The 16,817-nt window shown below is 44.6% G+C and overlaps 1 protein-coding gene across 1 annotated transcript in view; it reads left to right on the forward strand.

Annotated features, from left to right (window-relative positions):
* col13a1 (collagen, type XIII, alpha 1) overlaps positions 1 to 16,817 on the forward strand; it is an 86,087-nt gene that overhangs the window by 45,675 nt on the left and 23,595 nt on the right. Inside the window, exons 5-20 of the mRNA XM_020047279.3 lie at positions 49 to 84; positions 1,524 to 1,550; positions 3,729 to 3,779; positions 6,385 to 6,420; positions 6,693 to 6,719; positions 7,008 to 7,034; positions 8,779 to 8,805; positions 8,929 to 8,955; positions 9,121 to 9,147; positions 10,966 to 11,007; positions 12,952 to 13,044; positions 13,182 to 13,223; positions 13,342 to 13,359; positions 13,946 to 13,972; positions 15,115 to 15,150; positions 16,587 to 16,613. Coding sequence (XP_019902838.1) covers positions 49 to 84; positions 1,524 to 1,550; positions 3,729 to 3,779; positions 6,385 to 6,420; positions 6,693 to 6,719; positions 7,008 to 7,034; positions 8,779 to 8,805; positions 8,929 to 8,955; positions 9,121 to 9,147; positions 10,966 to 11,007; positions 12,952 to 13,044; positions 13,182 to 13,223; positions 13,342 to 13,359; positions 13,946 to 13,972; positions 15,115 to 15,150; positions 16,587 to 16,613 — 570 coding nt within the window. The remainder of the gene's footprint in view (positions 1 to 48; positions 85 to 1,523; positions 1,551 to 3,728; positions 3,780 to 6,384; positions 6,421 to 6,692; positions 6,720 to 7,007; positions 7,035 to 8,778; positions 8,806 to 8,928; positions 8,956 to 9,120; positions 9,148 to 10,965; positions 11,008 to 12,951; positions 13,045 to 13,181; positions 13,224 to 13,341; positions 13,360 to 13,945; positions 13,973 to 15,114; positions 15,151 to 16,586; positions 16,614 to 16,817) is intronic.

Below are 16,817 nucleotides of genomic sequence, written 5' to 3' on the forward strand. Positions count from 1 at the left end.
CCTCATCATTGTTGACCCCTTTCCTCTTGACTTTGCATTGCTTATTAGGGTGACAAAGGAACAATGGGAATTCCTGGAAGAATGGTGAGTGACATGAGAACGTGCAACTGTGAGTAGTGAATAGAAACAGTCCTAGGGAGAGACCGAACGCTCAACACTTCATTAGCATGACGATCAGCCTGAAGAAGAGCACCAACTGTCAGGTTATAAGCGGACATTCTTTACTAATGTTTTATTTTGACATTTTATCAAGTTTGAAATTGCCCACCTCAGATTAAGAGATGAGGATTCGGCTGAAAATGTTTAGCTTCTCTAATTTGACATGTTTGCATGATGCTGACAATTCAACTTTACAAACAAAGTCCCAATATGCGGTCAGGGCGTTCATAACCACTCCGTTCACCTAATGTTTGCACGTAGTTTGTGGACCGGATCTGCATTAAAAGAGTAATGTGCTTATGACTGCTTATTTAAAGTCGTTTAACAGACATTGTATCTTGTTCATGGAGCAGGTCTTGTTAGCTGCATACAAACATGCCAAACCACTGAAATGCCTTAGACCTACTCAAATATCCCAGAAGTCACAGCATTGAAAATGCACTGAGGTCCTATAAAGCGTTGTTCAGTTCCGTGGTCCCCACCTTCCTACCCACCCTGTCAACTTATAGCCTCCAATTTGTTTCTTTCTTTTTTGGAACATCATAATGTTGCATTAAAAGCCAATCAGCCACACAGCTTCCTGAACACAGCTTCCCTGTATTTCAGATGTTTCTTTGGGCTTGAAACATATTCACATGTTTTTATGATTCCATGTCTAAACTGTATTTTAGGTTTTGTAGTTTTCACAAAGCCTTTAGGGAAAGAATTAAATGGTTTATCGGATTTGCAATTGCCATGATACATTAAAAGGCTCTCCCTCATGTTTTGCGCAAACTGTTTTAGATTTGTGTATTTTGGACATACAGCTATTTCAAGACGACTTTACACTAACACATGGATAATAGCACCTCCGCCTTTTCAATTTTGCTGGGTCGTGGTACCTAAGTACGAATTTTCACAAATCCAACTCCTGTTTGTGGGCTGCGTATGTTGGCTTTAAAAACACATACTCCCTCTGCAACACAAGGCTTTTTGCACCATCGATCCAACAGTGAGGCCCATGCAAAGCACTCAGTATTTCTCACAGTGTAGAGGAGTTAAGCTACTATGTGGTCCTCCAGCACTGCCCCAAAGGAAGTCTTTTTTTCCTGTCTTTCACTCTCCTTCAGGCCCGTTGCCTCTCCCCTCGCTTCAGTCACTTGTACTTCTGTGAGAAAAGTATGTCTCAACACTAGACAGCTCGTAGCTCTAGACTTCAGCTCGGGCCAGACCAACCAGACCCCCCCCCGTCGTCGTCTCCTGACCACTTCTGAGGCTGATGCATGCCTTGTGTCCTTCTGTGCCTGTCTAACCTCGGTTCCTCTCTCTCTGTCTCCCTCCTCCTCCGCACTTTGCATGCGACTGTGTCTGCTGTGACTGTCCAGGGGTTAAAAGGATACACAGGGGAGAAGGTAAGTCTGTAGGGACGTCTGGAGGAACAGCCACCCAGAGCAGGGCGGGAGGCTTCAGCTGGCCTAGTGGGTGGTTGTATCGCTGGTGGTTAGAAACACTTTATAATAGACCGTTTAGAGGTAGTAATTTATTTCAAGGGGCTTCACGTCTACATTTTCAAAAGGCGTTAGGTGTAACATTCTGAGGTGTACGCTTTCCCACCCTGGTTGAATTACCTTTGTTTTTCCTCACAATGAAACAGAATAGCAACAAAATGTGATGTAAGAGTTCTAATTTAAGGCTCCCTGAGAGAAAGAGACATTTATGGAGAGTCCATAACCAAGTTCCACTATAGATTTCTAAACACTACGACGTGGAAAATTATACATAATGATGACAAATCTACATTGGTGTCCGGATTGCTATGACATCTTGTTTCCATCTGGAATGTGTAGGTATGGATGGCCTTTTGTAATCTGACCATGCCCCCCCCCCCACTAAATGGCCACAGTTGCAAAAGCAATCACATCTTTTTCCTTTCAATCAAACCCAGAAGCCACAGCTTTACGGATTCACTTTCATCAAACCCAAGGTGATTTGTGACGTGTTGAGCTGAATGTGCCGCTTGAGAAGAAAAATGTGTTGCGTTCACTGTCATTCTGTGGAGAGTAGCGAGCTAGCCAAACTGCCCCGATATGTCTGAGCCAGTCCTGTCTGCGGTGAAGAGCTGTTCTGTCTCAGGAGTTATTGGTGGACTTGGGAGAAAACAGAAATTGTAATGTGACCACCATGACCGTAAATGGAGAACCAGACAACAACATGACTTTGGAAGATGTCAACAGAACCGGGTCCAAAACAATCCTTGGCTTTCCTCGTTTTTGTCCACATTAATTGTTTTAGGAGTGTCACATAGTGGCCAGTTTCCCTGTGTGGTTAGCTCTGCCTGCCAGGAGAGAGGACGTAGAAACACAAAGGTTTGACTAGGAGGCTTGGACAGAGATCTTCATTAAGTATGAAAACATCCTCTCCAGAAAACGAAGCAAGCCAACACAAAGGGAACCTGCAAAGCCCTGCTCAGACTCTCCAGCTTTCATTTCCTTCTTTTTAAAACCAATGACCTTTGCGGTTTTGTGGGTGGGCCGTAACGTATGGGACGAGGCACTCGGAAAAAATGAATACAACGATGGACTGGTTAAAAGGAGAGCGAACTCATCGCCAAACCCATGCCCACTTGTTGTTCATTACATGGTTATGGGATTATTTCATATGTAGTAAATTACACCTAAAAACCTGACTCTACGTTGTTCGTTGGCCTGGGTTGTACATGCGGGTATTTGTTTTGGATGGTTTCCGGTCTTAGTTTGTGATTTTCAAGGCTCTTGAGGTATAGGCTTTCCAACACCAGTAATCTGACCGCTTGTAAGGGCATCTGTAGATCTTCACTTGTCCAGTGTGCTGGATCTGTCTAGGACCGTGGACGTAACTGTAGACCCCTGGGTCGTAGCAGACCCGGATACCGTTTTTCACAGTGGTTTGCCTGCTGGCCAGTGTGAGACACAGGCCCCATCAATCCAACTACTCCAGTAGCGCTGCAAAGCGACAGACCAACCTAACCAAAGTGTGAAAACAAATACTTCCCGTCCCGAAGTAGGCATTTGTTGAGGAACATTAAAATCACCTGCGTTTGTGATGGATGGTTGGTCCATCAAAGATGTACTAGTGATAGGGTTTCTTGGGGGAAAGCTAATTAGGGAAAGTGCTGGAAATCCGATCCAGCCCTGTCTGGGCCCAGTGGTTTCTAGGATTGTGCAGGGAGGGTCTGTGGTTCTGAAAGTACGGGGTTGACACACTGCAAATCACCCACTTTGTGCCCGAGTAGCCACGAGGGTTTTCTCCTATTTGTACAGCAGTGCTGTCGACATTAAACTATGACTCTGAAATTATAATTTTTGGATTCGTACAATTTGACAGAAATGAAAACACTTCTTACACATCTGGCGAAAACCTGGGGGAAAACATATTGTATGTGTAAGAAATGCTGTTATCTATTTCAGGAACCAATTTATTCATAATGAATTACATTACATTACATATTTTATTAAGTACATTACATATTGTATGGAATTACTAAGGAGAACATCTGTTCCATTATTGTCTGTGTTGGGGCATCTTCTCAATGTTTGTCTATCTGTCCATAGGGAGCACCAGGGGAGCCAGGCCTGTCTATCATTGGTCCACGAGGACCTCCAGTAAGTGTACTCCTGTCATTTCAGATCTCATTAACATGTACATAAGCTGCACTGTTTACTGCTGCCATCAATTCTCCTTTGTGCCAAGGTCATGCACACACCATTGACTCTTAAATGGATTTCAGTTTTATAAAGGTTTTATAAAGGTTTGTTGCTTTCCAGATTGTACAATGCATATTCTTTCTTAAATGTGTAGAGGGTATTTAGTTAAATATTCATCTATCAACTGTGTATTGCTTAAGCCCTGCATCTATGGTTTTAGTGACTCCTGACCTGGATGTGTCTGTCATTATTATATCAACATCAACAACTGTATGAACTCTTTTCTTTTAATAATTGTATCAACAATTTATAGTTTGTGATGAGAAAATGTCAGCATCTGTGTATTTCAGTCCGAATTTTCCAGACAAAGCTAATCCATCATACTGCTACTGGAGAGTGGAGATTGATAATAACAGGTTGTACATTGGCATCGTAACAGGTTATAACAGGTTATACGTTGGCATTGTCTGACAGGACCAGACTTTTGATTTCTCTATAATCTATACATTAGGTTATAGATCAGAACCGTTCCCAGCTGTTGCATGGGTCTTAGGATCTCTTTTAAAGCGCCAAGCTGACCACCAGAGTCTAACTTGGAGCTTTTAATGTGCCACTGGGTGACAAGCGGCTTGGAAATCGGTCAGCATTGCCAGGTAAGCGGAGGCATTGTCAGCAGGGATCCCCTGGTCTCATTGTGCTCTAGTTCCTCCCTCAGGCAGATCAGGCACATGTAAAGCTAACTGGAATTGGCCAGTAAGAACGTACCCTCACGCGTGTTGAGGCACATTACTTCCTGGTTGAATGAGCTGTGTGGAAAGGCTTTGCACGGAAAATGCTTCAACTCTCTCAAATCTGTTGGGAATTGCTGCAATTAGACTGCAATCACAAAAACATAATTGGATATGAGGAAGCGAAGGAAGTTAGAAAACAAGGGCGTAAAAGAGGAGGGTAATGAATTAAAATAAATAAAACATAACATTCCTCTAACTGGAAATATTCCAGACACATGTTAGGCTCTATTGTATTACGTTCCCAAGATTAAATAAGACTTTCTGCTTAAATGCCTTTCTCTTACTTGATGTGAATAGACAGACTTAAGCCGAGAATGTTGTGTAATTTCACACACTTTATTTTGAGATTTTTGGCCAGCAGGGTCACAACACCTTGTTCTAGAGCCAATAAACTAGCTACTCATGAGGACCAGACATCTGTTTTTCCAATCGACGATTAGCTACATACCTGTATGCCCACTCCCCATGCCTGTAAAAAGGCATTTCTAATGAACACCAGGCTACAGAAGCCTTCAGAGGAAGTCATGCCCAGTAGGAGAGAGTTGGTGCTACACAGAGATCCAGTCAAGCAGGAGCACTTGAAAGGTGATTTCCCACAGCAGGTGAGGTCTACATAAGAGGCTCTCGTTTGACCTTAGGAAATGGTGAGGGGGTTGCATTGGTGTGAAGTTTGAGAGAATACAGCGGAAATGACTGCTTAAGTTCACCAGATGGACCCTGGTCTCTGCCCTTGTCTTTCAAACTGTCATTTCACACCGAGGTGTAGACAAGTGGTCTGCCACACCCTGGTCAGAGGGAATCAATGGGAAAGGAACCCAGTATTGATTATGTGAGATTAGTTCAAAATGATTCATACTGTAGGTATATAGTAAGTTTACTGTAGTCAAATCAGCCCTCTATGTAAAATCTCCACTGTTTTATGAGTATGAATTAATTATGCTCCATTTTATTTATTATTGTCTATATGCCAACCACTGTCAGTTGAAAATACTAATAGCTAACAACACACTGTCATTAAATAACTCAAGCTCTGAAAAACCGACATTTTAACAGGAAATGGCCCCATGTTGAACTGTATTTGATCACACTGTATTCTGAACTGATCCAGATTATCTGTCCGGTTCATGTTCCATGCATGTAATAAGCCATGTCTTTCACTGTCTTTCCAAAACATACATTCCCTTTGGGAGTGAAAGCATGAATAGCCCCCAAGACCAAATCTGGTCCCAGACATACAAGCCGTTTCATTAAGAACATTCACGTCTTTCTTGTAATTGTTTTGTCTTTTCCCTCCCTCCTTTCCCTTTCTCTGCAATGTCTTGTCTTTGTCCTGTCCCGGCCTTAGAAACATATCCACAAGTACAGTGCAGAAAGTCTTCATCCGAGCATTTTTGCTAATCATTATTGACATGTACTCATTCAGTTTTTTTTTACTTTTTCTCTCTTGCAGTCGATCTTTATTAGATCGGAAAGCGCCGTCCTTTGTTTCAATCATTCCTCTACAAGTCTTTTCAGTGTTGTGTTTCAGCGTCTTATTTCCTCCGGTTCTGACTCCGTTTGTTTTCCCTCTGCAACCCACACAGAAGGCTGTCCCCACAGTCCGCACTATCACTCCCTCTGTCAAGGCCATTTACAGCTCAGCCTGGCTGTATTGCTGTGGAAGAGAAAAGCATAGCCTTTCACGCTGAACCCTTCTTTCACTAGATTTCCATGTCAATCTTATAGCAGAAAAAACATGCTCTAATCCGACTTCTACTTGTCATTCCCTTTAGGGACAGCCAGGAACCCGAGGCTTCCCAGGCTTCCCGGTAAGACTTTTCAATCTCAGTCTTTCTAGTCTCTTTTGTAATGGTAGGCTACTGTTTGGTAAAGTGGAGCTTTACTATAGTTAGTGCATCCAAATGTCAGAACATTTCAATTTTGGTGTGTGTGTGTACGTTCCATACATTTTTTGATCTTTTTTTATTTCAAATATTTAGCCATAACTCAGCAGTACAGCTTGGCTTCACTGATCAGAATAATTTGTGTTGTGAAAGTGTGCACTGGTCCTTTAATGTCTTCCCCTCTCTTTCAACCATAGGGTCCGATCGGGTTGGATGGCAAGCCTGTGAGTATCACCCCATTCCTGACAATTTTTTTTTATAATTTAGTAATTGATGTACTTTAAGAGCCGGAAACCACCACCTTATGCTAATGTGAGGAGTATAATTACGTTAATAATGATTGGGGTCATTATTGTAATAAAATCTCTATTAGCATCGTTGTTATTATAGGATGGAGGTAATAGTGTCAGATATGTTAGATAATTCTAAAAAATAAAAATAAAATCTGTGAGGGAGCTATAGAAATCGATTTGATGATTTTTCCACAAGTTTTCTCTTTTATGCTCACACAGGGACAGAATGGCTTGAAAGGAGACTTGGTAAGCATCCTTATTATTTTACACACAGTTTTGCAGTTTAAGTAAATAGTGAAAGCCCTTCTGCCTGTAGGGAAGTAATATAACCCAGTACTTCCAAAAGACCTGGACTCACACACTTTATGAGTTTGGAATGCCTTACAAATGTGATCACCATAAATGTGCATGTCAGTATATTCTGCTTAAGTTCAATTATTTTTTCCAAGGGACCCTCTTAGTAGGTTGTTTACCTTGTTTCATGAGTGAAGCCACTAAAGTTATTAGGAAAACACTGTTTTGGTCTGATTTATGTGGACAATAATGGGTTAGCGGTGGGCTGCCTGTCTTGGTGACAGGGAGAAAGTCTGACAGCATTTAAATAGATGGAGAGTTTCTGATGGGAGCTGTAATCCACTCTCAGGTTCTCAATCAGACCGAAGGTAAAACTGACTAACACAAGTCACAGTGGGACAAAGAAAAAACAGTCTGACTTGACCATTTCATTATGGCTAACTCTGTAAGGGTCAAATTCTGAGATTTCCAAGGAAACACTTAAATGCACGTCTCGATATGCAGTATAAATGGACCACAGATGAAACAGACCATAGAAATTATCAGTGGATGCGTAAGCGATAAGCCATAAACATTTTCCCTCCGAAGTATCCACCCCGAAATGACTTATTTTGGCTTCGGAGACGTACACATTCCTCTGGTGAAGTGTCAGGGTATAACGGCTTCAATTTCCCCAATCAGTCCGACACCTTTATAGGCCCGCGTGAACCCTGCAGACCTGACTGTGAGGCTTCTGATAGAAGCCCCCTCCTTGTTTTTGAACCTTTGCCTTCCAGCTCCAGCCTGTCCGCCAGGTTTAGGCTTTTATTTGAAAACTCTCCACTCGTATATTGAGCCTCACCTCCCCTTTTTCATCGGCAATAAAGACACGTTCGCCTAAACGCACCAGAATTTCTCGGACCATGGTGGTGGTACCCGTTGAAGCAATTCCAACAAAACGTCTTGTCCTCCAGGAAAGCGGTCTGGCTTTTATCAAGCCAGCTGCCGATTTGAGGGGCCTTTGTGTTAGAAAGCTATTACTCCTTGTTGGACTTGGGGAGTTATCATGAGGGGGCTTTGTTTTATTAGGGGGAATTCGTGTTGGTTGTCTCTCGCTCGGAACGTGTTTGGAGCGCAGCTTCTCTACAGAAGCTCGCACGCAGGGAGCCGGGCCGGGCCAGCACAAATGACACGCCTGTCCAGAACCAAGTGGCATGGATAATGTTCGATGTTGATTAATGTTCGTTTAATGAGGCCCTTTTCCTCTCCATCCATTCCCCACCCCCTAACAACTGTCAAGCGGGTCTTTTAAAGGGTAGCGTAGGCCAGTCTGTTAAATGCGCAGATGAAGTCTCTCGGGTCCTCACCAGGCCTTTATGGAGTGGCTGTGCGTCAGGGTCACAGCCATGGAGTGTGCTTGATGTGTCCAACTGTGCCCTTCTCCCTGGTTCATTTATTAAGTGTACCGCTGACAGAGTTTTGACAGCTCTCTCCTGGCCTTGATTTGTAGCCTGAGCAGAGCATGCTTTGACAAATGATCAGTAGGGCCCAATGGCTAATATAATTATTGATCTCAACTTTAATAGAATTCCATATAATAAATACTTTCATACTCTTAACATTTAAATGTACAGTATAATAAAAAAAATTTTTTTGATAATAATGTTTTTATCCAACTGTAATCTTCTGATGATTCCTTCAACTGTTTCTTACTTAGGGTCAACGTGGTCCCAAAGGAGTTCCAGTAAGTTTAAATCTTTTTGGTCAGAATGCTACTTCAGTTGATGAATGTGTCTGTCTTTCTTCACAGTGATATGTTTTTCATACCTCATTCTTCTCTCCTTCCTCTCCCTTTTTAATCTACTAGGGTGAACCTGGTCCAAAAGGGGAAAAGGTGAGTTTTTCAACAAAAAAATCAAGTGACAGAGAGCTAAATTCAGCCATAACAATAGTGGTAGAATTCACAGCTAGGCAACATAACATTTTTAATTGCCAAACATACCAAGGTTTTTGTGTGGCTGACGAGTCTCTAACTCATTATCCAACTCCATCTCTTTAGGGTGTATGTGGAGACTATACACATAGGGTAAGTGAATTATCTCAACACTCTCTGATATTACAGGAACATTTGGCTCATATTCTATATACCTGGGAATGTTTATAATGTGAATATACGACCATACGGACCTGAGATAATGTGTTGCCCCTCAGGGATCTCTCACAGCCGCTGATGGGGCTTAAAGTGGCTTGTATGCTGATGAGAAGTCTGTGCTGAGTTCTCTGTGGCAAATAACAGTGTATTTCGGCTGGGTAGTTTGTCTGCCCAGTAATAGCGGAGCATGTCCACGTTTTAAAGAAAAAAAGAAGCTAGACAAATGAGTCCATGATGGGTAGCACATGCAACACACGGAGACAGACGGCCCACGATGCAAATCAGCCGTCTCTCAGGGGCCTGGCCGTTTGACTGAAAACAAGGCAATTACTGGAAGGCTGCTGGAGCCGACTATACATGATATGGGTCTATGTGTGGGGATGCCAAGAAAAAGATTCAACTGTGTGGTTAAGGATTGTTCAGATAGCTAAGTTCATTTCCATTGTAATGCAACCTCGCAGTCCCGCTTTTTCAATGGCCGCTATAGAGGCTCGCAAATGTGTATGAATTTTTATTGCCCCCAAATGGAACTCTTTAACAATAGAGTAAGAGCAGGTTGGAACTAAGGCTCATTTAATATAGTCTGCAACACAATATTGCTAAATAAACAAGCGATTGGGACGTTGGGAAGAACTCCTAGGGTTGTTTAAAACATTCCACCTGTGCTGGAGTCTCACTGCATGCACGGGTTTGTTTTCATACGTGTCTGAGATGCCCCCCCCAGACACCCCCTCCCCCTACGCTCCCCACACACCCACACACACACACATTGCATAAGGAGGTCCCCTCAGGTCCGGGTCGTCCCGCCGAGGGAGCCGTGGAGGCTCAGACCGGGGCCTGTTCGGCAGGGAGGCAGGGTTGTGTCCGGGTTTGGGTGGTGACACAGCGATGTCAACAAGTCGTTCTGTGTGTGTGTGCGTGCGGCTGGGTGTGTGGCCCGCGTGTAGGGCCCCTTTGTACAGGATCTTCCGGTGAAAACGCTGGCTGCTATACGTTCCAGTCAGACTCTGGCGTTTAAGGTTTGTGGGGAACCCTAAAACTGCGTCCCGCCGGTCATGCCACAAAGAGAGCCACTGCTCCACTCCCAGACACCCGGGCCCCTCTTACGGACCGGCAGGGTCAATGGGCCAAAGTAGTGGAGCTGTTCTCCTAACGGAACCCGCTCTGTCCACCCTTTAGCTAGCTTCACAGTGGACATTTCTTCCATTCACTATCTTGGAATTCCCCAAAATGCACCACGTACTGTATTCTGCTCTGTCGGCTCTCTCCTGTGTGGGGCGGCGCTGTTGAATTAGAGGCACCCTGTAGCGATTTGTAGATCTTCAGCCTAGTTTCGGGATGAACAGGTGAGGTGGAATGTAGGGTGGGTATCTAGTAACGGTTGCGGGAGGGTAACGAGACACTTGCCTACTTTTAGTGTGTCTTCTCCCTGTCTTTACTTATATGCAACATACAGGATATATTTCCTCATTGGTACATCACAACCCAATTTGACTTCATGTTCACTTTAGTTACGAACTGCGTTACCTTGTTACATTGCAATTTCAGACACTGTTTTGTCATTAAAAAGACTTCTGAGGACATAAACCTTTTTAACCAAAAGATGAATTGCCATTAATGGTGGAAATGTATGTTGTATGTAGAAGGTAGGCAAGTGGTGTAGAGCATGTCAGGCTGTATTTCAATGGGGGACGGTACAGTACTCTAGCCCCCTTTTAGAGTGTACCTGATAATGCTGGTGAATCTCAACAGAAGCGGCGTATTGTACAGCCCTGTGTTGGAGGATTGGCCACAGTAAGTCTGTCGTGTTGTACTCTCTTTGTGGCAAGACTGAATCCTTCCTGATCTCCACTCAGCTGCAACAGGACGGGGGTCAGGAGCATGGTTCATCTGGGAGACGACCACCAAACCTCTAACCATGTTGCTCATGAGCATCAGTATCCAATCCGACCGTAACCGGTCCATCAACGCTCCCGTTTGATACCAACTCCTGGTCCCTGATTTGCACTGTCGGTACTTTTGCTCGCTCTCTCTCCTTTCTCTCCCACCTCCTGTCTTCTCTCCCTGCCCTGCCATTGTCTTGCTGTTCCCTCTCATGTTTTGTTTCTCTCTCTTTCTCTCACGTCTTCCCGTTCCGCCCTGTTTCCTTTCCCTGGCCTCCCGGTGACCTTGTTGCCCTGTGACTTTCTCACACTGCTGGCCACCTGTGCATTGTGACCTCAGCAGATGTTGCCCATCACCGTGCGCAACATGCCCCAAATAAGCCCTCTAATCCTAAAGCGCCTGAAGGTACATTTCTCTCGGGCCCTACCTGCCCTTCTCTGGATGCCAACCGCCGCCGACCTCCGCCGACCTCCCCGTTACCCTCTATTGACCCTCTATGGTACTGTGTGTCTGGAACCAGCATGCTGTGATGAGAGGACTGAGACCAAGATCTAGTTGAAACAGTCGATGGTTAGAATGTCCCCCTCCCCCCAAATTACAATTTGTTTGAATATATTTATAATTATAGGGGGTTAAATATAAAGATTTATGTATGTGGTAGTTTGTACAAATAGCCTATGCCTGGGCTTCAAGGCCTATTTCAAGTGAATGAATGAAAAATCCCAACTTGGCTTAGGTCCTGTTTCCTCAGTCAGGTCCTCTTTCAGCAAACCCTGTTTTGCTGTGGAATTTTTTTTTCTACCAAAAAGAAACCTAGTGTCTATGATTTCCATCACCTCAAAAGAAATGACATGAAGAGAATGAAAAGTGACATTTTTCTGTCAGGAAATACATTTTCTCCAATCATCTGTGTAAAGACCTAAGAGTCTTTATCTTAGCCCAGAGGCTGGCCTGCTCGGTTAGAGAAGTGGACCCTGTTGGCATCCCTCCTCCGTCTTGTTTTCCCAGGTGTACAGTCTCTCTGTGCCAGGATAGAATACTGTGTTTGGAGACAATACTACACACTGTGCAGACCCAATACTGAAGACAAACAGGGAAATATCACCCCCGAACCGGGACAGATTTGCTTTGTGTTTTATATTGAGCTCCTGGAATCAGTCCGGCGCGGCGTAGTGGAATGTGTTCATTTAATGGAAGCTCATCCGCATCATAAATCATAGCCAGACACGTCCTGTCCAGCATGGAACTGATTGAATATGAATGTAATGTGGATGGATGTGTTCCGGAAGGGCCTGAATAGCTGGCCTGACAACAGAGACTCCACTTAAGAGGGCTTTAGTGTAAGCAGTAGAGTACCTCTCCACACTTCTGCATCCAAGTCCATGAAATTTTACAACTGACTATGTTCAAAGTTCGGTCAAATAAATCAAGCAGATTGTTTTTAACATAGTAAATGAGATTATATTACCGTGCGCCCTGTAAGAGACTGAAATAGACTTTTTCTGCTTTGCGTCCAATCAAAAAGTATTACTTAGATTTTTCTCTCTGGTTATATGACTTGTGCCCTTGTTATATCTCAATGACTTGCTGTTGTTGAGAACAGCCCGGTTTTGAGACGATAAATCACTGAAACGTACCAAAACACCTCTATTCAGTATTCTAATTTGAATTCAAAGTGGTATTTTCTCCAAACATGGTGATCGAACACCCTTATAACCCACACCCTTATAACCCACATTTAAGTCGTCCCGCTAATATTGTCCGCCTTAAAAAAAAATGTTTGTGTAGTGCTGTGAATTGTTGTGTTGGCATGGCCTGGCATGGCTTGGCTGATGGTAACTGTAGGTCTCTCAGCAGGGTGAGCCTGGAGCTCAAGGCCCACCAGGACCTCCTGGGCCCCCTGGGCCTTCAGGAACGCCCGGACTAAATGGCGCCAGTGGGCCACCGGTGAGTGTTCCCCGCCAATGGTTCACCACCGTCAGCATTGAACCAGGGACTGTACCGAGGAATGGTTGTTGAAGTGGAGATGTTACATGTATTGGCTGAGAAAGTGATTATATTGGTATGCTTCTCTTCTGTTCTAGGGTAAACCAGGTGAACCAGGAAAACCTGGAAAAGATCCCAGGGTGTGTTTGGTTAATGTCTCTCGCATTTGCCTGGACATGTGTCTTTTGTTAATGTCAAAATAATGTAATACAGGTGTTACTAACATGCTTTGATTTCTCTTTTCCACATCTCCCCCAGCTACTACCAGGAATGAAGGTAAACATGACAAATAACCTCATTAAACATTGTAACATTAAACACACTGTATATTAAACACAAAGGAAAGCTACTTACTCCAGCCCGTTTTAAAACCAACGACTCGTATTCGGCACTTAGTGTCTCTCTCGTTGAGTTTAGCCTGCAGTGGTGGTTAGGCTTAGGGATGTGAAATGCTGCTCATGTCAGGAAGCCTACTGGGCATGTCCCTGTTCTCTGTGTTGGTATTGGACGACAGGAGCATAGTTCTGCTGATACATTAATTGCCATGGATTATTAAGAATGAGGAATCTAGATTGCGGTTGCGGCATTAAAACATACGGGCCTATATAGCAACATGCCTGAACAACCTCTGAAAAACTAAATAAAAGTTCATATCACAGCAAGAAGTGTGCCCTCTAACTTTTAATTTGGTTTTCCCTACAAAAAATTAAATAGCCTATATCTGGAATTCTGTCTTTTAAATGGTTTGAATTAACACGGTTCGCTCTGTTGTTTTCCCTGTCTACCTGCTGAATGTCGGCTTAACTATAGTCCATACGGTATGCTGTCTGTTGTAGAGGGCTGAACATTTGTGTCATTTCAGGGTGAGCCGGGAATGCCAGGAATAAAGGTAAGCTTTGGATTTCCTTTAAATCTTGAATATATGCTTCATTGGAATATGTCGTCTCCTGAAAATCACAAATAGTGCATTGCATGATTTATAGGTGTTTCATGATATCAGGAAAGCTCGAACTGTCCATCTCTTCTATGGTTGTGGAAAATGTATTTCATGTGTCCATCTCCCTTCAAGCACCTTTTATACGACGACTTGATTGAAAAACATGCTGTTTTCTGCCGGTCAGAACCGCTACATTCAGATTGAATGTTCTGATTGCCAGCGGGCTGAGTTCTGCTACTAGAAGTTACAGTTTACTGACAGGGACTTGGAAAATCCAGTTAAAAACCAGAGAACTAATACGTTGTATCTGCCTGTTATCTGCCTGTATCCATCTTGTCTGCAGTTGTTTGCTGTCTGTGTCCCAGTCTCTGTCTGTGTCCCTGTTTGTGTCCCAGTCTCTGTCTTTGTCCCTGTTTGTGTCCCAGTCTCTGTCTGTGTCCCAATCCCTGTCTGTGTTCCTGTCTGTGTCCCAGTCTCTGTCTGTGTCCCTGTTTGTGTCCCAGTCTGTCTGTGTCTCTGTCTGTGTCCCAGTCTCTGTCTGTGTCCCAGTCTCTGTCTGTGTCCCTGTTTGTGTCCCAGTCTCTGTCTGTGTCCCTGTTTGTGTCCCAGTCTCTGTCTGTGTCTCTGTATGTGTCCCAGTCTGTCTGTGTCTCTGTATGTGTCCCAGTCTGTCTGTGTCTCTGTCTGTGTCCCTGTTTGTGTCCCAGTCTCTGTCTGTGTCTCTGTATGTGTCCCAGTCTGTCTGTGTCCCTGTCTATCTGTGTCTCTGTCTGTGTCCCAGTCCCTGTATGTGTCCCAGTCTGTCTGTGTCTCTGTCTGTCTCCCAGTCACTGTCTGTGTCCCAGTCTGTCTGTGTCTCTGTCTGTGTCTCTGTCTGTGTCCCAGTCTCTGTCTGTGTCCCTGTTTGTGTCCCAGTCTGTCTGTGTCTCTGTCTGTGTCCCTGTCTATCTGTGTCTCTGTCTGTGTCCCAGTCCCTGTATGTGTCCCAGTCTGTCTGTATCTCTGTCTGTCTCCCAGTCTCTGTCTGTGTCCCAGTCTCTTTTCAACTGTTATTCTCACCTGCCTCCTCCTCTCCCTCTCCCTTCCTTTTACAGGGTGATGTTGGCCCTGCTGGTCCTGAAGGCCCCAAGGTACATGTGTGAAAATGACTGTGTGGTGATCAGTAACCCCCACGCTATCAGCCCAACCTTTCCTGTACCTCAGTGTCCTTCCTGCATCAATAACACAGCACCGATTTAGAGTTTAGAGCTTAAACTGCCCTCAGTAAATTCTATTTATATAGCCGAGGTCTGACTGAGGCCTCTCTCCCTCTGCTCTCATAATGCCCTTTAGTAGGAAATCCAGGGGTGGACACATCCCATAGCATCGTTGGTCATGGGAGCATTCCTCCCCTATAAAGACATGCAGGCAGTTACAAACAGACACACACACACACACCTAGCGGGTGGCTATTGGAGCTAGCCGTGGCTTTGATGTCCGTCTGGGGATCGGGGGGGGGTGCGGAGTGAGCCGTGGCTCTAAAACTCTCCACGTGCCTGTCCTTTTCCATGGCTTAATGGACTTCCTCTAGAGGGCTCTGGGCCGCTGCCCTTCACACACAGCATGACTACCACGCATTGACCGGGGGCTGGGGGTCGGGGAGGGAATGAGGGAGCGCGATAAAAGGGTGTGAGAGGGGCAAAGAGAGGAAGAGACAGAAAAAACGTGTTTGAGTGAGAGGGAGAGAGAGAGAGAGAGGGAGAGAGACCACAACAGCATGGGTCCCAGATCCCCCAGCGGAACAGGGCCACATTCAGACATCCTCTGGAGCAGGTTAAACGTCTTGGCCATGTGGGCAATGTCAATGTGTTTGGCTGCCGCTGCCAGCTAACCACAAGCACTCTGTGACATGATCCACTCTCAAAGTCATTAGTACACTGAAGATCACTACCACAAGCGAGATAGGCACCGTTTGATTCAAACTGTGTGATTATAAAATAGGTATTTCTGTATGAAAATGTCAGTTTAACTGCTTTTTGTAATGTTTGGCCCGTGTTTTAGGGAACTCTGGAAGAACCCAGAGCTCCCAGCTCCTGGTCATGTTATTGCCTTGTAAACTAGCTTTCCTCCAGTTTACGATTTTCCCATGACAGAGCCCCAAAAAGCTTGGCCTGTTTTACGGGAAGGTTGGTCGACCCTAATATAGGTTACTCCGAGGACAACCAATACTAAGCATACAATAACGCCACGGTCATGTTCTTATGAGAAGAATTTCACCCCTTTGAGTTAGTATTGCACGTTAGATGTTTGGAGGTGTTTGAGTTACTGAAAAGTGCAGGCATTGAAATACTTTCCCATGGTCTCAATGCACCCGTATGGAGGAATTACGTTACCTTGTTGTAGCCGTGTCAACAGTTCATTCAAGCTCCACTGATTTAAGTGTGTGTTGCCCCATCTGGTGGTGTTCTACAGAACTGTGAATCGAGCTACTGAGGTAAAGGGATTTTCTCCCCCTCTCTAACATTGAGTCACTGTCTGTAACTAAGTGTTCTGTTTTTCCTCTGTCTTTCTCCCGCTGCTTCCTTAGGGACTGAAGGGAGACCCTGGGCTGAAGGTAAGAGTCTCATCTCCCTCCCCGTCTCTTGGTCTGTTGTTGGTTAGGTAGGAGGATGAGCAACGGTGTCTGACATGTTCAATGTGGATTTCTGACTGTCAACAAGTCAGCGTGGGAGTTCTGGCGGCTTATTGTTTAGCAGACACCTGCCTGAAGCCCAACTACAACCTACAGACATGACTTTGGTCCAGTCGTTTATTTTCA

Source organism: Esox lucius, chromosome 6 (genome assembly GCF_011004845.1).
Source record: "Esox lucius isolate fEsoLuc1 chromosome 6, fEsoLuc1.pri, whole genome shotgun sequence".
Lineage (NCBI taxonomy): Eukaryota > Metazoa > Chordata > Actinopteri > Esociformes > Esocidae > Esox > Esox lucius.